Here is a 24,495-nt window from a genome sequence, read left to right as displayed (position 1 = left end):
ACAGGGTGAATCAAAAGTAGCGCCCGCGCCCGATTTCTGTTTTTTCGGCTGTCAGATTCTTTCTGGGATGCCATGTTGTTAATAATTGTCTTGCAGATTATTAATTTTCTTAATTTATTTATTTTTGTTTTGCAGGTTATTGCTGAGAGTGCTTTCTGGGATGCTCATGCTACGCTGCCTGGATGTTCAGTGGGATCATCGTTTTATTACCATGCACATGCGAAACAAAAAGCGAGGTGAGCAATTGGTTCATGTCTGTCCGTCTGTTTGTCTTATCAGTTTATGATCAAGGAAGAGCTTCTTTAAATGCAAGGTTATATATTGAACACAAATCCGAACATGGATAGAAAGGCAAGTCTTTCTTTTTACAGTTCTGCGATTTCGTCCCGACTGCACATGCGTTGAGAGGAGTGAGACAATATTTTTTTGACTCTGTCTGTCTGGAAGTGAAACAAAATTGAGAATCATTCCAAAGAGGAAACTTACTGTTTTTAAGGACGTCATCATGTAGACACATTTGACAGGCACGAATAACTAATGTAACGTGTTAGATAAGGTGATATAATGGATACTGCGGAAAATGGCATTCAATTATGGATTCAATTTATTTATACGACTTTTACAATCTTCATTTAATTTAAACTTAATTATACACTTGAGCACTGTAGTACACAAATCGTCTGCCATAATACTTCCAAGAAGCTCCAGTTTTGCAGTACTTTAATTTAAATAAACGTTTGAAGGAGCTGTGCTCCAACGCGAGTCCAAAGGATTGACGCGACCAAAGACGGAAATTCGTCCGAGTTGCTTCATTGCACGTATCAAACTCGGGTACTCTGAAAAGCCCGTTTATCGGGCAGCAATATATATACACATCATGCCGGAGCGTTTGCCCGGGAAAGGCGAGAGCGGGCGGGCCCGGGCGTCCTGGGCGAGCCCTGGAAAGGCGAGTCTGGACATGCCCGGGCGTCCTGGGCGAGCCCTGGAAAGGCGAGAACGGGCATGCCCGGGCGTCCTAGGCGAGCCCTGGAAAGGCGAGGCTGGGCGTGCCCGGGCGTCCTGGGCGAGCCCGGGAAAGACGAGACCGGTCGTGCCCGGGCGGCTCGGGCGAGCCTGGGAACGGCGAGTCCGGGCATGCCCGGTAGAGGCACGTCTGGGCCTGTCTGGGCGGCCTGGACGAGCCCGGCATGGTGATCGCTCCCTGGCCGCGTCCTCGGTAGGTGCAAGGCGATTGTGTATACCCAGTGGTAACCGCTACACACGCCCCTCCAGAATCGACTTGCACCGGCAGGGTCAATTTAAGGGGGGTCCTGATGACCCGGCCGAAGCGACCCCTGGAGGGTCGTGGGGGGGAGGGGGTCCGGTGTGGTGGTGGGTGTTCGAGCGGGGGGAACTGTGGACGGGGGGCGGCCTCGCCGCCGAGGAACGGCCAACCGTGGTGGTTGGTCGACGTCCACGTGCACCGGTTTGAGGCGGTCCACCGAAATCCAGTCCGACCTGCCGCCGATGTCGATGACGAACGACTTGTCGTCCCGTCGCAGGACCCGGAAGGGCCCGTCGTACGGCGGCCGGAGTGGCCCCCGGTGTGCGTCATGACGCACAAAAACGTACTCCGCTGTGCGAAGCGCTGGGGGGACGTAGGACTGGGGGCCACCGTGGCGGGATGTTGGCACGGGGGCAAACCGTCGGGCGGCCTCCTGGAGGTCCGAGCGCTGGCGAGCTGCGGACCAGGGACTGGTAGCGTCGGGCACGAACTCGCCCGGGACGCGGAGCGGCTGGCCGGAGACGAGCCTGGCGGTGGACGCCTGGAGGTCCTCCTTGGGGGCCGTGCAGAGGCCCAAAAGGACCCACGGCAGCCGGTCGGCCTAACCGTCGTCCTGAAGGCCGGCCATGAGCGCGGCCTTCATGGAGCGGTCAAAGCACAACCCATTGGCTTGGGGGTGGTAGGCCGTGGTACGGTGGAGCTGGACTCCCAGGTTGCGGGTGACCGTGCCCCACAGCTCGGAGGTGAACTGCGGACCGCGGTCCGAAGAGATGTCCGCCGGTGCGCCGAAACGGGCGACCCAGGTGGCGATGAAAGCCTGTGGCACGTCGGCGGTGGTGGTGGAAATGAGGGGAACGGCCTCCGGCCACCTGGTGGTCCTGTCCACCATGGTGAGCAGGTGTGTGAAACCCTGCGATGGGGGAAGGGGGCCCACACGGTCCACGTTGACGTGGTCAAAACGCCGTTCGGGCACGGTGAAAGGTGCCAGCGGGGCCTGGGTGTGGCGGTGGACCTTGGCCCGCTGGCAGGCCGTGCAGGCGTTGGCCCAATCGCGGACGTCCCGTCGAAGGCCGTGCCAGATGAAACGCGCCGACACCAGTTTCTGGGAAGCTTTCCGGCCCGGGTGAGAAAGGCCGTGGATGGAGGCGAAGATGCGGCGCTGCCAGGTAACGGGCACGATGGGGCGAGGCTGGCCTTGGGAGACGTCGCAGAGCAGGACAGTGTCCGCGAAGGGGACGTCGGCCAGGCGGAGGCCCGTGTCCGCCGCCCGGAGGGCCTGCACCGTGGTGTCGGTGGTCTGGTCGGCCGCCATGAGCGCGAAGTCCACGCCGAGGTGGACCGCGTTTGCGCTGGCCCGAGAAAGACAGTCGGCCACGGCGTTGTCTTTGCCGGCGACGTGCCGGATGTCCGTGGTAAATTCCAACACGGCGGAGAGGTGGCGCTGCTGGCGGGCCGACCACGGCTCCATGACTTTGGCCATTGCGTAAACCAACGGCTTGTGGTCGACGAAAGCCGTGAACAGGCGTTGACGTGGTCAAACCAGGAGGTGCCGGAAATGGCGAACGGCCAGGAATAGACCGAGGAGCTCGCGGTCAAACGTGCTGTATTTTAACTCGTTCGGCCGGAGTTGCCGGCTGAAAAAAGCGAGCGGCTGCCACACCCCGTTCACCCATTGTTCGTGTACGGCACCCACCGCGTAGTCGGAGGCGTCCGTAGTGAGGGCGATGGGAGCGTCGAGCACCGGGTGAGCCAGCAGCGTTGCGTCGGCGAGGGCCCGCTTCGCGCTCGTGAATGCCGCGTCCATGGCCGCGGACCAGACGATGTCATGCTTGGCCGGCTTGCCCCGGAGGGCTTCGTAAAGGGGCCGCATGAGCTGAGCAGCGCGGGGCACGAATCGATGATAAAAATTCACCATGCCGAGGAACTCCTGCAGGGCCTTGATGGAGCGGGGACGTGGGAACTTGGTGATGGCCTCGACCTTGGTCGGCAGCGGCACGGCCCCGTTCTTGGTGATGCAGTGGCCCAAAAAGTCAATGGCCGTCGTGCCGAAGTGGCATTTGGCCGGGTTGACGATTTAGCCGTGCTCGCTGAGGCGTCCGAACAGTGTTCGGAGGTGGAGGAGGTGCTCGGCCCGGGACGTGCTGGCGACGAGGATGTCGTCCAGGTAGACGAAGAGGAATGGCAGGTCGCGCAGCACGCCGTCCATCAAGCGTTGGAATGCCTGGGCCGCGTTCTTGAGGCCAAACGGCATCCTCAAAAATTCGAACAGGCCGAACGGCGTGATGACGGCCGTTTTTGGGACGTCGGCCGGCCTGACAGGTACCTGGTGGTATCCCCGTATCAGGTCAATTTTTGAAAAAATGACCCGCCCCCCTAATCGGGCGGAAAAGTCTTGGATGTGCGGGATCGGATACCTGTCGGGGGTGGTAGCGTCGTTGAGGCGGCGGTAGTCGCCACATGGGTGCCATCCGCCCCCCGGCTTTGGCACGATGTGCAGTGGTGAGGCCCACGCGCTATCGGAGCGCCGCACGATGCCGAGGCGCTCCAACGCGTAGAACTCGGCTTTGGCCACAGCGAGCTTGGCCGGGTCGAGGAGGCGGGCACTGGCGTAGACCGGCGGGCCCGTAGTTGGTATGTGGTGCTCGATACCATGTCTCACTGCGACGGCCGAAAACGTCGGCCGCGTGAGGGCCGGGAATTCCACGAGCAGGCGAGCGAACTCGTTCGCCGCCGGGAGGGCGCATGCTAGTTCGGTCGGCGCGGAGCTGCTCATCATACATGCCAGGGAGCTGAAGGTCTCGGCGTTGACAAGGCGACGCCATTTGACGTCGACCAGCAGCCCATGTGCACAGAGGAGGTCGGCGCCCAGCAAAGCCATGGGCACGCTCGCCGTCACAAAGGTCCAGTTAAAGCGCTGGCTGCCGAAGCAGAGGGTGACGTTGCGCGGGCCGAAGGTGCGTATGGCCGATCCGTTGGCAGCGACCAAGGAGGGGCCGCAAACGGCGGTCTGCTTGTCCTGCTCGGAGGCGGGTATGACGCTCAGTTGGGCGCCGGTGTCGCAAAGGAAACGCCGCCCGGACGCTTTGTCCTTAATAAAAAGCAAGTTGTCTGAGTGGCCGGCGCTCATGGCTGGTAATGAACGCCGGCCCGGTCGTTTCCCGACTTGCCGAAAGTGCACGGGGGTTGGCACGTCCGAGCCTTCCGTCCGAACCTGGCGTGGTAATAACACCACGCCTGGTTAGGCGGAGGCCCCGGCCGTCGTGTTGGAAGCGGTCGGCACGGCGTGGCAGCCGCCAGTTGCACCGGCAGTTCGGCCTCCAACCGCACAGGGCGCTCGGGCGCCATGGGCATCGCCTCGGATGGCGGCGGGCTCCAGGCAGCCGCCCCGATGTGCTGGCCTGCCGAGGAGATGTTGTCGGCTTCCCTGGCGAGGGCGCGGGGATCCGCGATCTGCGTGCCTGCCAGGGCGAGGCGTACTTGGTTAGGCAGCTGGCGGAGGAACAGCTCTCGGAACAGAAAATCCGGAGAGTGCTCACCGAGCAGCGAGAGCATGTAGTCCATTCGCTCGGACGGGCGCGTGTCGCCGAGCTCGGGCAGGTCGAGCAGGCGTCGTGCGCGTTCTGCCAGTGAGAGGGCGAAAGCGTCGAGGAGGAGCGTCTTGATCGCGCCATACTTGTCAGCGGCTGGCGGGCGCTGGAGGAGGCTCAGGGCGCGGGCCGCGGTGGCGGAGCCGAGCGCTGCTACCACATGGAGGAAGCGGGTGTCGTCGGCGGTGATGCCTCGCAGGGCAAACTGGGAGTCCGCCTGGGCGAACCAAACCACCGCGTGAGCCTCCCAGAAGGTAGGCAGTTTAAGGGCAACTGCCGTGTCCATGTCGTGGGTCACCAATGAAGGAGCTGTGCTCCAACGCGAGTCGAAAGGATTGACGCGACCAAAGACGGAAATTCGTCCGAGTTGCTTTATTGCACATATCAAACTCGGGTACTCTGAAAAGCCCGTTTATCGGGCAGCAATATATATACACATCATGCCGGAGCGTTTGCCCGGGAAAGGCGAGAGCGGGCGTGCCCGGGCGTCCTCTGGAAAGGCGAGTCTGGACATGCCCGGGCACCCTGGGCGAGCCCTGGAAAGGCGAGAGCGGGCATGCCCGGGCGTCCTAGGCGAGCCCTGGAAAGGCGAGGCTGGGCGTGCCCGGGAAAGACGAGACCGGGCGTGCACGGGCGGCTCGGGCGAGCCTGGGAACGGCGAGTCCGGGCATGCCCGGGAGAGGCGCGTCTGGGCCTGTCCGGGCGGCCTGGACGAGCCCGGCATGGTGATCGCTCCCTGGCCACGTCCTCGGTAGGTGCAAGGCGATTGTGTATACCCAGCGGTAACCGCTACACGTTCATTGGGGTGGTGTATACGTGGGTGGTGTATACGGGGTGGTGTATAGCACTAAACTTCCAGATTTTTTTTAAAAAAATGATTGTTAAAATCATTATTTTATGAACATTTAAGTTAAATTGAAGTAGCACTATGTGGGGATTCATGATCTATTAACTCTAATTTATTAATGTATACATTTATTTGCGAGCTCTTCACCTGCACACATTGACAAAGATAAGGACATTTGGGCAATGCCCTGGCATAATGTGCCCATTCACCAAATGTCTGTCTGTCCGTCTGTCTGTCTGTCTGTCTGTCTGTCTGTCTGTCCGTCCATCCGTCCGTCTGTCTGTTCCCAGGTTCCGCAAAAACGGCTGCACCGATCGCAACGGAATTTTGGGTGGGTAATCCTGGGACCCCCTGGAGTAAAATAGTCTATATTGTTTTTCCAATTTTTCCAATTTTCCAGTTTTTCCAAAAACGATGGAATAATATTTACCGATATGAACAGTGATGTGGCTTTTATTGAAATTCTATAAATACTCTAGATTTTGATGATTTGCGTGTGATATTTAACGGATGTTTATATAAATCGTTTAAAATTAAAAAAGCCTTCAATTTCTGATATTTTGCCTTTTCATTTGGGCCTCCCAATTGAAGCCCCGCAGGGCCGGAGGGCGGGTACCGTTGCTAGTAAACAAAATATCTCAACATTCATTTTGGCTTCCAGTAATGCTCTCCCCTCCTTTTGAAGTCGTCACAACATGACAATGACAGTGCAGTTTTATGAATGCAATGGCAGTAATGCATGTCCATTCACAGCAAGCTAAAGTTTATGCACCTCAAAATGAAACGTAGCCATCCTTAATTTTTAAAGCATGCACGGATAAGCACAGTTTATTCCATCTTCTTTGCACTCGATTCACATTTTGAGTTGATCATTGAAAAAAAAATGGCCACTAGAAGATTCATATAATGATGCAATTATAGCATGCTACCATCTCAGAAACCATGCCAATTGCATTATAATTACCACCACCACCAAAGGTGGAAGGAAGTTGTGTTTTCACCCCTGTTTGTCAGTCTGCTTGTCTGTTTGTCAGCAGGATATCTCAAAAAGTTATGGACGGATTTAGATGAAACCTGGTGGACAGGTTGGGTGTGTGACGAGGACAAATTGATGAAATGTTGCTGAGGATCCAGATCCAGATCGAGATACTATGAATTTTAAAAAGTGATTCTTCACAATTGAGAGATTGGTAAAAAAAATGATATATAGCATGATATTTCAAGTTGCAGATGGATAATGACAAAACTCGGTGGATGAGTTAGCTGGGTGATAAGAACAAGCCAATCAGATTTTGGTTAAGACCCGGATGCAGATACGGCCTATCAGTGGGACAAAAAAAAGTAACCTGTTCAGCCTGGAGGAGGGTATGTGCTCTACCGAGCACGGTTCTAGTTTCTGACGTCTTGGAGCTCTAAACCCACATTTCCACATGTATATATTTGGGTAAACCAGTCTCATTGACGAGTGATGACAGCGAACAAATAAGATAATCTGCATTATGTGGTCACACCTATCAAATTAAACTGGTTGCGTATCAGAGGTCCCTCTAAAAATAATGGCTTGGTGACATTCCAAAACGATGATTCTTAGCATGGAGTCCAGACCACGTTAGACCGGAAACGCACCGAGTCAGCAAGCTACATCCATATGTCTCTGTTTATGAAATATCAAACATTAAGCACTGGTTAAAAACAAATGAAAACACGCATTCATTGTGTATAAACTTTAAAGTAACGATAAAAAGCAATTGTGCTGTGCAGTCGGTATAGGTAATTACAAGACACATTGAGTGTTTGTTCTCAGCTCTGACACGAGGAATAAAATCCACAAAGAAAATTCTCATTTGTTATTTTGTTGTAGATGTCCTAATTAATTTGATGCCATAGCAACATAAGTTAAGTGTCATTAATTGTGTTAACATTAGTTAAAGGGCACGGTGTTTTTTGCCTGATCAAGTCTTCAACCTACTCGTTCTATCTACAGCATCGCCGGTAATCCCATCTTCCCTGCACCTCTCTTATTCCAGGCATTATCAGGAGCACATAGATTATAAATCTATATCATAAGGGCAGTCAGAAATCAAACGAGATGGTATTCATAGGATACTTACCCTGCACAGTCAACTTGGTGCTAGCCAACTCTTGTTTTTAAAGGTTTTTTTTTCTTTGATCCAATATGGCTGCCAGACCACGTAAGCGATTACATCATAAATTTATATTCTCTAATATAATTGTTGCGTAGATCACGCTCATTAAATTTCAAATTGATGACTAAGTGTTGTCCCTGTCGAATTATGACGTCATAATTAAGGTACCAATGACATCATCATTAACATACCATATTCCCCATGAGGAGTACTTGACAATAAGCCATGTTTACATTTTTTCCATGGAGCGGTTCGGAGATATAGTGGATTAGTGGTGTAACGTTTTTTGATTTTTCCAAGATCGCACCTGTACCACGTGACATACGACGTCATAATTATCATTAAAAATTGTACAGGAGGAGGCGCACCAATGGTACAAATTTCGTGTCCATCGGACTAACAGTTGCAAGGGAAATTTTCATTTTTAATACAGATCAGATCAAGCGTTGTACTTGTCAAATTATGATGTCATAATGAAAGCACCAATGACATCATCATTAACATATCATATTCCCCATGAGGAGTACTTGACAAAAAGCCATGTTTCAACTTTTTCCATTGAGCGGTTTGGGAGATATAGAGGTGTAACGTTTTTCCAAGATGGCGTCCATACCACATGACCTATGACGTCATAATTATGAATCAAAGGGAGGTGCAAAGCGCCCCTCCCTTCATATAAGGGATCGTTTCTCTGCATGCAGCTTTTACATGGGGACTGAAAATACGTTTCTCGGCTTCTACTGGACGAAATCGGCTGCAAATTTCAGAAGTATATGTTTTGTACGTTGAGGTAATATGTTCAAAATTTCAGCAACGTCCGTTTATGCATTCTTGAGTGAGTGTTATTTCGAAAACCATCGAAATCACGTTGGTGTCCATCCGTCCGCCCGCCCAAAATGTGTTGGCGCTCATATCTCAACGACTATACATTGAAACTGGCTGAAACTTGGAATATACATCGGCCAATAGATCTAGTTAATGGCTTTCGAAACAAATTCCACCTAAGTGCTGTAGTTTTTGCTTTAAAATTAAATATATATAAATATATATATATATATATATACATAAGTAAATATATAAAAATATAAAATAAAAATATATAATAAAGGGGCACCCTACATCTGGCAAATAAAATACATTTACTTCTTCATGCAGGTGTATGAATCAAATTTGCACCCCTTCATATGAACTTTTCTTGAGTATTACTTGGTCCCTCCTCAGAACACAAGGGTAGTCCAGCATACACACAAGATTTTTTGCACGCCCCTTATTTTGTATTGTTTGGCATTTTCTATGAGCTATTGAATGTCCCTTCTTTTCTATATTTTGCCACATGGCACATACCCTTACATAAAGAGGCCTTTTCTATGCCCCTGGCATTTTACCCAAGAATAAATATATTCTACAGGTGGAGGCACTCCTATGGTACAATTTCATGTCAATCGGACCAACAGTTGCTGAGAAAATGGATATAAAATATGCAGACACGCCACACGTATGCACATATGTACACAACCGAATGCTTAACGCTGCTTTTCGTTTCGCGAGCACAGGGTAACAACATACCCACCTGTGATATCTCATTTATGAACTGATGGACTCTAATCAAGTTGGTTCCCGGTGTGTGCACATGATCTATATTGACCACTTCTTGACTTGCTAACAATGCATTGTGCAAGACTGGTGTTGATAGAAACTTATGCAAACCCATGTCACTATTGTACAGTGTACACCACCATTTTTGCGGAGTCGTTCATGGTAATTTCCCCATGGTTGTCTTTCTCCATCTCATAAAGTGAGCAGCATCACCCTGGTCCATCGTGAGGATGCCAATGCCGATCCACTCAGTCGCAGAACACTTAGCCCATCGATCTCCAAAGTAAAGTATAATTTCAGATTATATGATGTCATCCCTAACTTAAAGGACTCTAAGTAGAAGCAAGCTTTCATCTGAACACCTCAGCTAGTGAACATGCTTTCATTTTCCAAACACTGGTTGAAGGTCTTGAACCTCAACTAACAAAGCAGCGCCATCTTTGTTGGCACATCCCACACATAAAACATGATCTGGCACAAAGCCCTCCAGCTAAGCATTGCTGACATTGGCACAGAAAGCACTCTCAATTCCTGCCTCGCAACTATCATCAGCACACTGGGTCACTCACACACGTCAGCACACACAACCGTCATCAGTCACTCTCATTGGCGTATTTTCTTCCAAACTTCCCAATGAGGCTGGTGTCTTCCAAGGAAGCTCTATTCAGCCAATTCTCTCTTTCGGTCGATCACAACGAACTCCCTACTTCACCGAGTAACACTGCTCCACTTTGCAGATTATTCCATTCTGTGCAGTAGAGTTTCTCAGCCCCACAACATGTAGGCTAAAGCAGCATAATCCGTCTGATGGTTTAAGTCAGCAATGACTAATTTACATCTGAGAACATGAGGTTTGATGCAGGCAGGCCTAACATCCTCAACATCTCCAACCCACCATTCTCCACCTCCCCCGACCCTCCCAACCCCCAAACAAATTGAAAATGTGAGTGTTTGACTAATGTCTAGAAGAGTGTCTGGAAGAACTGAAATCCTTCAAGCCCCTTGGTCTCCCCACAAAGTAAGACCAATCCGACCAGATTTCCAAACTAGCCAAATAAAATATACTCCACCAGTTGAAGACCTTCCTTTGCTCTTCCCAACTCCACATGATGTATATTATATCCTCTGCAGTGCAATGGAATAGCATTCCTCTCTGTGGACTAGGGCTCCCCATGCCACTCTATACTTCAGAATTAAATGGAAGCCCAGGCATGGGAAATCATTGGCATTCTCCCAACATGAATCAGAGGCGCAGGGCCCATAAATTCCCCGTCAAAGACAAGTTGGGTTTCTGTTTTCGACAGACTTTAGCAGTCTCTCTCCCTCTTTATAATCAGTAAGAGTACAACGCGTGAACATCTCATCTCTCCAAACGAACCGTGGAATCGCCACCAAAATGCATAAAAACACTTTCAAACAAGGATTTAGTCTTGCATGACGTATTATAGAGTTAGCCACATTTCTTCTGCTCTCTTTTCATGATTAAGACGATGAAAACAAACTACAATTTGTCCACAACAAACACCCAGGTAATAACCCTGGAATCCTACATCATATTTTAACACCCAAAGCAATGGTGTGATATTGAGTGCTGTAAAAGTAAGGCCGGAAAAACTGTGATCACTTAAATCGACCTCAGAGAAAGTGCCTCATGAATAAATAATTATGTGGCTATTGGCTGTTGGGATTGTTTGATTACTTCTTTGGAGGGAGGGGGTTATAATACAGGTTTCCTTAAAGGAAGTTCAAAGCAGTAGGCCATTCAGTCCATCAAGCCTACGCAAAGGTTGCCAACATATGGCTGTTTTGTCCGTGCTGCGTTCTGTTTAAATGCAGAGCATCAAGCAAGGAAGCACGCACCATGTACCATTTTTAAAGTCTTTGGTATGACTAGGCCGAGGTTCGAACTCCCAATCTCACAGACTCAGAGTGGACGCTGCAGCCATTACACCACCGAGTCTGGTTATATCCATGGTGGTTTTGTAGACCGGGATCAAGCGCGACACCATGCATGCTTTCGAGTTCTCATGGAAACACGAGACATCGTCCGAGGAAAGCGTCAGCACACCCATTGCAGCACCAGCCACCAACAGACGTCCGAATTCCAGTTGCTGTGTGCACCGTGTCTTATGAAAAGGGGTTTGTGCAGTGGTTCATAATCTGCATAGCAAAAGCGAAGGCCAGCTGCCACTCGGCTCTGAGCTTCTCTGCTTTTGGGCACATGGTGTAACGGGAGCCAGGGCCTTATGTGGCTGCCCATCTCGAGCTCCGCCGCTGTGCCCGGTTTGTGGACAGTCGGGCTTTTGTTCATACTAAGCAGCGCCAAGGAGCAGACGCTCAATGAACAAGCTGTGCTCGTCGTTCATAATGGCAAGAAGTTTGGAAAACATGCCCACCAAGCAACGGCTCGTCAACCGTGTATCCATGTTCATTATGGTGCCTAACTTTCTCCACCACCTACCAACCACCAAACGCTCCCCCACAACCCTACTAGTTTTTTGTTGTTTTACATCTTCCGAGCAATCCAGACAGAGACAAAAACAAAAACAAATGTTCTACATGTGAATGATAGTGCCACACATTCTCATTTGAGAGTCCGTGAACTAGTTTAGTTGTTTAGTCACCAAACAAGGTTGTGTGAAGGGAAAGAAAATGTACAAACCATCATCAATCTGTGTACACTGTGCAGTATTCCAAGTGGAATATAAAGGCGTTCAATCGAACAAGTTTTCATTTTATATTCTCAGATGGTTCCACCATCGTTACAATAAAACCTTCTGTGGATAATATTGTGTAAACAAGCATTCTGAGTATTGCGCTGCATACATGTCCCCTACCGGCAGTCTGTCGTCCAGAAAACTGTTGGGGAAATTCCCAAAGTTCAAAGTGCCATAACTTTGTCAAAAATGATCGAAACGTCGTGAAGTTCGAACTTCATCTGTAACTTATCATGAGGAAACCATTTACCAAGTTTGAAATCATTAGCATTAAGCGTTTAGAAAAGAAGTCCGGAAAGCTGTTCTTTGCGTGACGGACTGACAGACTGACGGACGGACGGAGGGACGGAGTGTAAACCTATAGTCCCCTCCGGTGTACACCAGTAGGGGACTAACAAGCAGGACGACAAAATCAAACAACAATTTGATACGCATGTACGTACACCACCCTTCATGCACTGAGTACACAAACCACATCCTGCTCGGACATGTTTCAATCCCTGCCACTCATTTGTGCGATAATTTGTGAAGAGCAGACGCAAGGAGTCAGAAATCGAGTGTAACGACCAGTGACTAAGACCACGTATGACCCCAACCCTTCCACTAACCACCCCACCCAATGTCAAATTTCAATCGGGGATCATGTGCTCAGTACAGGATGATAGGCAGGTAAGGCCTGGCGGCAAGAGCCGGGTACCTTTTAAAAGGCAGACATTCACAGGAACACATGGGAATGCGATCTTACCAGGAAAGGTCGAAGGGTAGCCTTGGACGTTACAAAATCTCTGGCACGGTCGCCAAAAAATTCCACGGGCACCAGAGAGCCCAGTCCGATCCTGTCCACCAGAGGAGCGAATGTCTAAAAGACAGAGACAGCAGTGTCATTAAAGGGAGCGGTTAGAACGTCGTCGCCGTTGCCACAAGAGTGGAGCAACGCAGCTGGCTATGGTAAACACACTCCATGGAGAGGAAAGGCTCAACCTCCACAAAACATGTTTTCGAGAGGGCGAAAATGGCTCTCAAAGCACACGTATTGGCGTCAATGAGGAAAACTCAAATCTAGAAACAAAACATTAGTGAACAGAGCTATAGGTAAACTTGTGATGAAACAAATAATGGCACACCTTGAACAGGAATGAGGTTTGATGTATTCACAGAAAACAATTTATCGATGCGGACATTCGGCATTTCTGAATCCAACGAAATTGGTTTCATGTGCATCAGCTATCTCCACACCATTTGAAATGAAAAAACATTCAAATTGTATTTTCCAATGTCATCATTGCTTGCACTGGCAAAATTCGGATGAATGAAAATGTATTTCATCCTGAAGCCATGCTCAGAAGTTTGTGCCAAAATAATTTTTCGAAATATGTAAGGAAACCAAAATGGTGATATTTTCAGATCACTGTTCACCTTTTATTTTTGTTTTCCCCAGCCTATGGTTATCACCCCCCAAATGTATTTCTCACAAAGAGGAAAGGTTAAAATTACAGATAACTAGCTTCATATACAGTATACATAATTATATACAATATACATATATATATATATTATATATATATTATACCTATATACAGTATGTGTGTGTATATATATATATATATATATATATATACACACACACACACACACACACACACACACACACACACACACACACACACACACACACACACACACACACACACACACACACACACACACACACACACACACACACACACACACACACACACACACACACACACACACCCTGGTGTTGGCTTAGCGGTTAGGGTGCCGGCTTGGGATGCTAGGATCCTGGGTTTGAATCCCGGTCGATCGCTGAATTAACGCCAGGGGGGTTGACTCAGCCTGTCATCCTTCCGAGGTTGGCAAATTGAGTACCAGCTTGCTGGGATGAATGATCCCGGTGTGTACCCCGGCTTGGAATAGGTACACCGTATCCCTGCGCATCGTAAGAGGCGACCAAGGGTTGGCGTCAGGAAGGGCATCTGGCCATAAAAACATTGCCTGAAACAGGGAACCATGATTGTCATTGGGCCCACAAGGCTAACCCCCGCTCTAGCGGGGGAAATGGCCTTAAAAACGATCATTCATATATATATATATATATATACATACATATACATATATATGTATATGTAGTAGGGTGGCCCTTATTTTTGAAAGTTTGAAATACTACGCTCTCACCGTCTCACAACTGGTCCACTTGCCCTAAAATCAAACCAGGCCAAATGTCAGCTAAATTCATAAATATTTAGAGGTAGTCCAGCACCTTTGAACATTTCCCCCTGTAGGCCATGTGATTGAGGTCACGTAACACTAAAAACACATATCACAGATAATACGGTATGTATCACAGAAATAAATAAACAACGTTTGATAAAACATGCTTGTGAATAATCATCATATCTATGGACTAGAAATATAAAATATATAAAAAAATATATATATAAAATCTTGATTCTTGAAGGTGCCTGGACTACCTCTAAAATTATATAAACAGACTTGTATGAAATTTTGACTGCAGTGTTTGTATCCCAAATGGATCACAATTAGGCCATGAGAACATTCAAATTAACATTTTTCACCCCATTTAAGGGCCACCCTAATATGTATATGTAAGTGTGTTTGTGTGTGTTTGCATGTGTGTGTTTGTGTGTGTGTGTGTGTGTGTGTGTGTGTGTGTGTGTGTGTGTGTGTGTGTGTGTGTGTGTGTGTGTGTCCGTGCAAATGATCAGTGCCATAGATAATCAATTTCCACTGCCAAACCTGAAATATGACCTGGGTCAGCAAGGTGTGCATGGGGGTTAACAAATCTGCAGGGGAGCATCACCACCAACGTGGACTTTGCTCGGATTTCGGTTAAGTCCAGATTTCAGAAAATCAACAAACTCCTATATATGGCTTTTTTCGAGTTCACCAACTCCCCATTTTATAACCAGGAGGAAAACATTAACCACACTTTAACACAGCGAACATCCATCAGTAGAGATACGCCATTCAAGAAAAAGAAGTCGTAATATATCAGAACCTCCAAGTCCGCCTGAGAGAAGAAACGATTGTTTGAATGAAGCCATATTTAATGGAGTGTAACATGAACCAAATTATGTGCACGGCTCCAAGCACCAATACAGTTGCACATGCTGACAGAAAGAATTCCACACGTTGTTATCTGAACACGTGCTCCGGGGGTGGGGAAAAAACTAACAAGAAAGCAAGGCCAAAGAGATTCGTGCCTGAACCGGCCTTTGCACGCAGACGAGTGTGACTCACTGTAGCCATTACGCCCGAAACGACAAACTGTCACAATTTCAAAAGGATGAAAATCTGCCAGTGCTGGATAAATATTCACCACCTGCTGCTGGCGTTCAATATTTTAAACAGGGAAAGCTTGGAGATGTAACCTCCAGTTCTCCCATTGCAGGAGACGAGCTCTCAATATGCAGGGATGGAGGAGACGAGCCCTGCGTGAAACCTCAATTGGCTGGAATAAAGAGATCCAATCCAATATTGCAAATATATGCACCACCAAGCGGGTCACAGGATCGGATAACCAAAGAGGGCCGTGCCCAAGAAGATGCGAATAAGATGTGAAGGGGAAGTTGGCGTCATGAGAGCAGAAGGAGACATTTAACGGTCACCGCATTGAGTTAGCAAGTCTGAACAGTAAGGAGGAAAGGCAGGCAAAGAGCATTTCCGTTGTGTTCAATCAGCTCCGTTCTGCCCAATCAATTCTGCAGAGCATTCTACAAGAACTCTCCCAGGAAGACGGCTAACGATGCAGCTGTCAAGGCACAACAAAGCAAGGCAGGCGGGGAAGCGGTCTCCCAATGCAGGGTGGGTGATGTTGCGCCTAATGCAGAGCAGGTGATGTTGCGTGAGCAAACTGCATCCGGGGTGTCGGGGTGGAAACTCGCCTACAAGTATAAGCAAGAATGAAACGTGATTGGAATGCCGATGCCAAACTACTGTCTGCAGTAACTCTCACTCCCTACTTGCTCAGAAGCGTTTTTAGGATCTGCGGCGAAGAGTTGCTCCCTTGATTTTCAATGCCTTGGACTCCGTGCACCGCTTCCCATCGGGAATTCTCGTTGATAACTGGGCCACGGGTCTGCAAACTACTTACTCTCGTTTCACTTCACGCAAATCTGTAAACATTAGTCTTCTCTAATCCGCTTTTCACTTCCCAGAAGAAAACATTACCCTGAAACACCTGAGTTCCATTGAAGGAAAATGATCAATATTTAACATTAAGTAGAAAGTGAAATATAACTGAAGGCCACAATATATGACACAACTGAACATTCTTTATTTGAAATGTGAACAAGGAAACAATATGAATGTTGAATAATAAGAAACGGCCTCGGATTATGAACAAGATTACATCAGTGATGTCATGGGCAAAGTATCCGCTCTGTAACCGAGAGGTCGGCGTTTTGAGCTAGACCACGACCGAGTCATACCAAACAAAAAAATGTTGCCTGCTGCTTCCTTACTTGATGATCAGCAGTTAAAAAGGATAGAGAACGGACAATCAAACATAGGTTGGCAACCATTGCACGGGCTCGATGGGCATGATGAAAACCTCCTCCTGCATTGAAAGGGAGCTCGTGTGTGTGTGTGTGTGTGTGTGTGTGTGTATATATATATATATATATATATATATATATATATATATATATATATATATATACTACATTAATGAACAGTATTATAAATAATTAAATTGACATATGTGGAAAAATTACACAACCAGATGAGGAATCAAACCTAGGTCCTCTGCTGAACAGTACCAGTGCTCTGCCAGACCAGGTATCGAACCCTCTGCCTGGGATCGATTTCTGGATTGGGCATATAATTTTCCCACGTATATCAATTTAATTATTTATAATACTGTTTATTAATGTAATTGTTTCACTACGCCCCCAGTGGTGTTTATAATAGCAGACATGGATTTGTCCCCCCCATTGGAGAAAGACCCTCTCGTGTTCAGGCCGTTGGTGCTCCTATGGTTGGCAGCGAGTGCCCCAGAAGCAGTGACGGAAAGATTGGCAATCATATGTGTGGAAAAATTGCATGCTCGGTCAGGGTTGCCCAGATAGCTCAGATGGCAGAGCACTGATACGGTTTTCCAGAGGCCCTGGGTTTGATTCCCGGTCTGTTTATGTAATTTTCCCATGAACTGTATATCAATATATATATATATATATATATATATATATATATATATATATATATATATATATATATATATATATATATATATAGTTACGAACGTGTTCAACGTAACCACCATTTTGCCTTTGTATTTGACTTGTCGGGACTGATTCATTGCAATTTTAAGTGCCTCCACCCCTCTCCCCACGTGCACATTGAGGTGGCTGAGGCCTATCCTGTTCACTCACAGTGTGTCTTTCTCTAAATTCTCTGTGAAGTCGAACAATCGTGTTTCTTCATGGTGCCCGTTTCGTCCCGAATAATGCCCCGCGTGCCATTTCACCAGAATCACACACATCGTCTCAGAGCAGAGCAACACTCTTGCAATCATTTGTTCTGGTCCTAGATGACCTTTCATCGCAGTTTCCAAAAATGCATTGTACAGTTTTTCCATGGCCGTTCCCATTTTGTAGGCCACTCTGTATGCGGCACCTGGTGTTGTTAAAGGAAGCGGGTATTAAAGCTGAAAGCTTTTAAGTAATTCCTGAACTGAACAGATACTTTCTCATTCACCACACACAGAGCTTTAGTGACTAAACGCTGTGGTTTTAGACAGGCAAGTGTCGCAATGAGGCAAGAGGGTCAAACATGCCCTTCCTCATCCCATACCAGTATTTTGGAATTAGGCCAGGGATACCAAATAAAAAGCTTGTTGTTGCTAAACAAAACTGCGGAGTCCAACATTCCGAATGCAGATGGTACATCTGCCTCAAAGCTCCCTACAAGCGAGTGTACTCCAGGGTGCAGCATCAACTGACTTCAAATGCACCAGAAAGCAGCTCGAGGCATATCAGAAAAATGATTCTGACATTAAAATGCGACTGTCAAAATAACCTGCCGTCAAAGTTTTGTTCACGTAAACAGGGTAAAGCAGACTATTCCATTACAAACACCCTTCATGGCAAAAACTGCCAAAAATAAATATATAGCTCAATGCAATTTGAAGTGCTTGGCAAGGAGTGTGTTTCACATTTGTGAGTGAGAATCGATGCAGCACAACAATCAATCAATCAATCAATTAATTAATCAATTAATTTAATCTGTCCACCCATGAGGTTGATATTAAGGCGATATATATTTGAAGACCACAAACTTCTAACACAAAATTTGTGTTTCAAATCAGGTTTCTTCTCATCATGACTAAATGTTCCCGGAGCAACAAAATTATGATAATGAAGGAGCTGGGGCTCCCACGTCGATCGGAAGAATGGACGCGACAAAAAGCTGGAATTCATCCGAGTTGCTTTAATCAAACCAAACACTCAGGCACTCTGAAAAGCCCGTTTATCGGGCAGCAATATATATACATATTATCCCGGAGCGTTTGCCCAGGAAAGGTGAGAGGGGGCGTGGCCCAGCGTCCCGACCGAGGCCTGGCAAGTTGAGCGCGGGCCTGCCCGGGCGTCCTGGACGAGCCCGGCATGGTGATCGCTCCGCGTCCTTGATAGGTGCAAGGCGATTGTGAAAACCCAGCGGTAGCCGCGACACACGTCCCCCCAGAATCGACTTGCACCGGCAGGGTCAATTTGAGGGGGGTCCTGATGACCCGGCCGAAGCGACCCCTGGCGGGTCGTGGGAGGGGGTCCGGTGTGGTGGTGGGCGGTCGAGTGGGGGGCACCATGGATGGGGGGCGGCCTCGCCGCGGCGGAAGGGCCACCCGTGGTGGGTGGTCGACGTCCACGTGCGCCGGCTTGAGGCGGTCCACCGCAATCCGGTCCGACCTGCCGCCGATGTCGATGACGAACGACTTGTCGTCCCGTCGCAGCACCCGGAAGGGCCCGTCGTACGGCGGCCGGAGTGGCCCCCGATGTGCGTCGTGACGCACAAAAACATACTCCGCTGTGCGAAGTGCTGGGGGGACGTAGGACTGGGGGTCACCGTGGTGGGATGTTGGCACGGGGGCAAACCGTCGGGCGGCCTCCTGGAGGTCCGAGCGCTGGTGAGCTGCGGACCAGGGACTGGTAGCGTCGGGCACAAATTCGCCCGGGACGCGTAGCGCCTGGCCATAGACAAGCTCGGCGGTGGATGCCTGGAGGTCCTCCTTGGGGGCCGTGCGGAGGCCCAAAAGGACCCACGGCAGCCGGTCGGCCCAACCGCCGTCTTGAAGGCCGGCCATGAGCGCGGCCTTCATGGAGCGGTGGAATCGCTCGCACAACCCGTTTGCTTGGGGGTGGTAGGCCGTAGTACGGTGGAGCTTGACCCCCAGGTTGCGGGCGACCGCGCCCCACAGCTCGGAGGTGAACTGTGGTCCGCAGTCTGACGAGATGTCCGCCGGTGCGCCGAAGCGGGCGACCCAGGTGGCGATGAAAGCCTGCGCCACGTCGGCGGTGGTGGTGGAGACGAGGGGAACGGCCTCCGGCCACCTGGTGGTCCTGTCCACCATGGTGAGCAGGTGTGTGAACCCCCGTGACGGGGGGAGGGGGCCCACCAGATCCACGTTGACGTGGTCGAAACGTCGTTCGGGCACGGTGAAAGGTGCCAGCGGGGCCTGGGTGTGTCGGTGGACCTTGGCCCGTTGGCAGGCCGTGCAGGTGCTGGTCCAATCGCGGACGTCCCGACGAAGGCCGTGCCAGACGAATCGCGCCGACACCAGCTTCTGGGAAGCTTTCCGGCCCGGGTGGGAAAGGCCGTGGAGGGAGGCGAAGATGCGGCGTTGCCAGGTGACGGGCACGATGGGGCGAGGCTGGCCTTGGGAGACGTCGCAGAGCAGGACAGTGTCCGCGAAGGGGATGTCGGCCAGGCGGAGGCCCGTGTCCGCCGCCCGGAGGGCTTGCACCGTGGTGTCGGTGGTTTGGTCCGCCGCCATAAGCGCAAAGTCCACGCCCAGGTGGACCGCGTTCGCGCTGGCCCGGGAAAGACAGTCGGCCACGGCGTTGTTTTTGCCGGCGACGAGCCGGATGTCCGTGGTAAACTCCGACACGGCGGAGAGGTGGCGCTGTTGGCGGGCCGACCACGGCTCCGTGACCTTGGCCATGGCGTAAACCAACGGCTTGTGGTCGACGAACGCCGTGAAAGGTCGGCCCTCCAGGAGGTGGCGGAAATGGCGGACGGCCAGGTGTAGACCGAGGAGCTCCCGGTCAAACGTGCTGTATTTGAGCTCGTTCGGCCGGAGCTGCCGGCTGAAAAAAGCGAGTGGCTGCCAAACCCCGTTCACCCATTGCTCATGTACGGCGCCCACCGCGTAGTCGGAGGCATCCGTGGTGAGGGCGATGGGAGCGTTGAGCACCGGGTGAGCGAGCAGTGTTGCGTCGGCGAGGGCCCGCTTTGAGCTTTGGAAGGCCGCATCCATTGCTGCGGACCAGGCGATGTCGTGCTTGGCCGGCTTGCCCCGGAGGGCTTCGTAGAGGGGCCGCATGAGTTGAGCAGCGCGGGGCACGAAGCGGTGATAAACATTCACCATTCCCAGGAATTCCTGCAGGGCCTTTATGGTGCGGGGACGCGGGAACGTGGTGATGGCCTCGACCTTGGTTGGCGGCGGCACGGCCCCGTTCTTGGTGATGTGGTGGCCCAAAAAATCAACGGCCGTCGTGCCGAAGTGGCATTTGGCCGGGTTGACGATGAGGCCGTGCTCGCTGAGGCGCCCGAACAGTGTTCGGAGGTGGAGGAGGTGCTCGGCCCGGGACGTGCTGGCGACGAGGATGTCGTCCAGGTAAACGAAAAGGAACGGCAGGTCACGCAGCACGCCATCCATCAAGCGCTGGAACGCCTGAGCCGCGTTCTTGAGACCAAATGGCATCCGCAAGAATTCGAATAAGCCGAACGGCGTGATGACTGCCGTTTTAGGGACGTCGGCCGCCCTGACAGGTACCTGGTGATATCCCCGTATGAGATCAATTTTCGAAAAAATGACCCGTCCCGCCAGACGGGCGGAGAAGTCTTGGATATGCGGGATCGGGTACCTGTCGGGGGTGGTCGCGTCATTGAGACGGCGGTAGTCGCCACACGGGCGCCATCCACCCCCCGGCTTTGGCATGATGTGCAGTGGCGAGGCCCACGCGCTATCGGAGCGCCGCACGATGCCGAGGTGCTCCAACGCGTCGAATTCGGCCTTCGCCACGGCGAGCTTGGCTGGGTCGAGGCGGCGGGCCCTGGCGTAGACCGGCGGGCCTGTGGTTGGTATGTGGTGCTCGATCCGATGCCGTACTGCGACGGCCGAAAACGTTGGCCGCGTGAGGGCCGGGAACTCCGTGAGCAGGCGAGCAAACTCGTTCGCCGCCGGGACGGCGCATGCCAGCTCGGTCGGCGCGGAGCTGCTCAATGTGCATACCAGGGAGCTGAAGGTTTCGGCGTTGATTAAACGACGCCGTTGGACGTCCACCAGCAGTCCGTGTGCGCAGAGGAAGTCGGCGCCTAGCAGAGCCATGGGCACGTTTGCGGTTACAAACGTCCAAGCAAAGCGTTGGCCGCCGAAGCAGAGGGTGACGTTGCGCGGGCCGAAGGTGCGGATGGTCGATCCGTTGGCCGCAACCAAGGAGGGGCCGCAAACCGCGGATTGCCTGTCCTGGTCAGAGGCGGGTATGACGCTCAGTTGGGCGCCGGTGTCGCACAGGAAGCGCCGTCCGGACGCTTTATCCGTGATGAACAGTAAGTTGCCCGTGTGGCCGGCGCTCATGGCTGGTAATGAACGCCGGCCCGGCCGTTTCCCGGCCTGCCGAAGGTGCACGGGGGTCGGCATGTCCGGGCCTTCTGTCCGAACCTGGCATGATAGTAACACCACGCTTGGTCAGGTGGAGGCCCCGGTCGTCGTGCTGGAGGTGGTCGGCTCGGGGTAGCGGCCGCCAATTGCGTCGGCAGTTCGGTCGTCGACCGTGCCGGGTGCTCGGGCGCCATGGGTGTTGCGTCGGACGGCGGTGGGTCCCATGTCGCCGCTGCGATGCGCTGTCCTGCGGCGGAGATCTTGTCGGCTTCTCTGGCAAGGGCCCGGGGATCTGTGATCGTCGTGCTTGCCAGGGCGAGGCGTACCGGGTTAGGCAGCTGACGGAGGAACAGCTCCCGGAACAGGATTTCCGGAGAGTGCTCGCCGAGCAGTGAAAGCATGTAGTCCATTCGCTCGGAAGGGCGCGTGTCGCCGAGCTCAGGCAGGTCGAGCAGGCGCCGTGCGCGTTCTGCCGATGGGAGGGCGAAAGCGTAGAGGAGAAGCTTCTTAATCGTGCCGTATTTGTCAGCGGCTGGCGGGCTCTTGAGGAGGCTCAGGGCGCGGGCCGCGGTGGCCGAACCGAGCGCTGCTACCACATGGTGGAAGCGGGTGTCGTCGGCCGTGATGCCTCGCAGGGCGAACAGGGAATCCGCCTGTGCGAACCAAACCGCCGCGTGAGCCTCCCAGAAGGTAGGCAGTTTAAGGGCGACTGCCGTGTCCATGTCGGTAGGTCACCAATGAAGGAGCTGGGGCTCCCACGTCGATCGGAAGAATGGACGCGACAAAAAGCTGGAATTCATCCGAGTTGCTTTAATCAAACCAAACACTCAGGCACTCTGAAAAGCCCGTTTATCGGGCAGCAATATATATACATATTATCCCGGAGCGTTTGCCCAGGAAAGGTGAGAGGGGGCGTGGCCCAGCGTCCTGGCTGCGGCCTGGCAAGTTGAGGGCGAGCCTGCCCGGGCGTCCTGGACGAGCCCGGCATGGTGATCGCTCCGCGTCCTTGATAGGTGCAAGGTGATTGTGAAAACCCAGCGGTAGCCGCTACAATAAGAGGAAGGAGTTGTTGGGGCTGGACAAAGTGGTAGATGTGGTAAATGGGTGGAGGAGCTGGAGGAGAATGTTGAAGAGGTGGAGGAAGATTGGGTGGAGGTGGAATAGGTGGGAGTGGAAGAGTGGTGGAAGAAAGAGAAGAAGAGAAGAAGAAGGAAGTGGAAGAAGAGAGTGGAAGAAGGTGGGAGTGGTGGGAGTGGAGTGGAAGAGGTGTACGAGGTGGAATGAAAAATGTAGGGATGGTAAGAGTGGTATGGGTAGTGGAAGTGGTGGAGGTAGTAGAGGTGGAGGAAAAGGAATAGGAATATGCATTGGAAAAAGATGCTATGTTGTGACCACATGCTTTGGGGGGGGGGGGGGGCAGGAGAGGGGAGAGGAGGGGAGGGGAAGAGGAAGAGGGGTGAGGGTAGGATTACAACAGCCACATGCTGAGGTTTATAAGAGAGCAAAGCACAATGGAGTAAACAAGATACATCTCAGGAACCCACTTCCAAATGAACATTGCTTCGAGGCCTAATAACTAAGCCAGTGCATTTGACAGCTTGAGAAGTGAAACAAAAATGGATTTCAAAGAAGGGCAATTTAGGGAATATAAGGTTAATCAGCAACGACATAACCAGCTCATCCGATTGACATCCCATCATCGGAACGAGACGATGAGTGAGGACCCGCAGTGGATCTCAAAATGGTAAAACAATTTGCCTCCTGCCACCGGTGAGCCAAACTGATTCCATGAACTGGTGGGAATGGCTGCCTGTTTTTACAGCGCAAGCTAATCCAAGCTTACAAATGACACACCTGTCAGGGATTATCCAAACTATTACGTGCTATAATTATGTACTATGCTTTATTGCAGGGTTCATTCAGCTCCGGGGAGCAGGAATGAAGGAGGAAAATAAAAAAGGAATCCAACATCACAGGGGTACCTTTTCAAATCTCCGCAGGTTCCACGGATACACAAGGATGATATTGCCGCAACTAGCGATGGGCTCCAAAGGCATTTGGCAGCTACAGCTCTTCAACAAATTCACAGAGTTAATAGAAGAAGAATCTTTGCCGTATTTTCCCAGGTGGAATTATGTGTTACATTTCTGAAATAATAGGTTTCCACTTGATAAGCATGGGAAGCCAATTTATCACACCCTTCACTAACATTCCGCATCCAGTGACCCAGATCCAAATCATTAGTTTTTGAAGACACAACCGTTCTCCACACAGCTTGCGATGCCTCACTTCACCAAAACACTCATTACCCGACACTTTACGATTTCATCTTCGTGCAATAACTTTAATCGTTTTCCGATGATGTTGGTTATTTTATTGTCATCCGGCCACAGCTGCGACACACAACGGTGGCGGAAAATTAGAAGTTAATGTTCAGTCCAAGGAGGACGATTTAGCAGAACGCTCCACGAAGTG

General features: G+C 50.9%; 1 protein-coding gene across 12 annotated transcripts in view; it reads right to left on the bottom strand.

Annotated features, from left to right (window-relative positions):
* The window catches only part of LOC137420684 (putative JmjC domain-containing histone demethylation protein 2C), a 324,770-nt gene that overhangs the window by 63,345 nt on the left and 236,930 nt on the right, over positions 1-24,495 (bottom strand). For 11 of the 12 annotated variants that reach the window (XM_068105952.2, XM_078772414.1, XM_068105951.2 and 8 more), the window contains one exon: positions 12,904-13,017. The exons of the other annotated variant lie outside the window; for it this stretch is intronic. In XM_068105952.2, coding sequence (XP_067962053.2) covers positions 12,904-13,017 — 114 coding nt within the window. The remainder of the gene's footprint in view (positions 1-12,903; positions 13,018-24,495) is intronic. 12 annotated transcript variants of the gene reach the window in all.

This window comes from Myxine glutinosa, chromosome 2 (genome assembly GCF_964187855.1).
Source record: "Myxine glutinosa chromosome 2, kmMyxGlut1.1, whole genome shotgun sequence".
NCBI classification, from domain to species: domain Eukaryota; kingdom Metazoa; phylum Chordata; class Myxini; order Myxiniformes; family Myxinidae; genus Myxine; species Myxine glutinosa.
The sequence above is the reverse complement of the archived record's forward strand: the minus strand, read 5'-3'. Positions and strand labels throughout refer to the sequence as shown.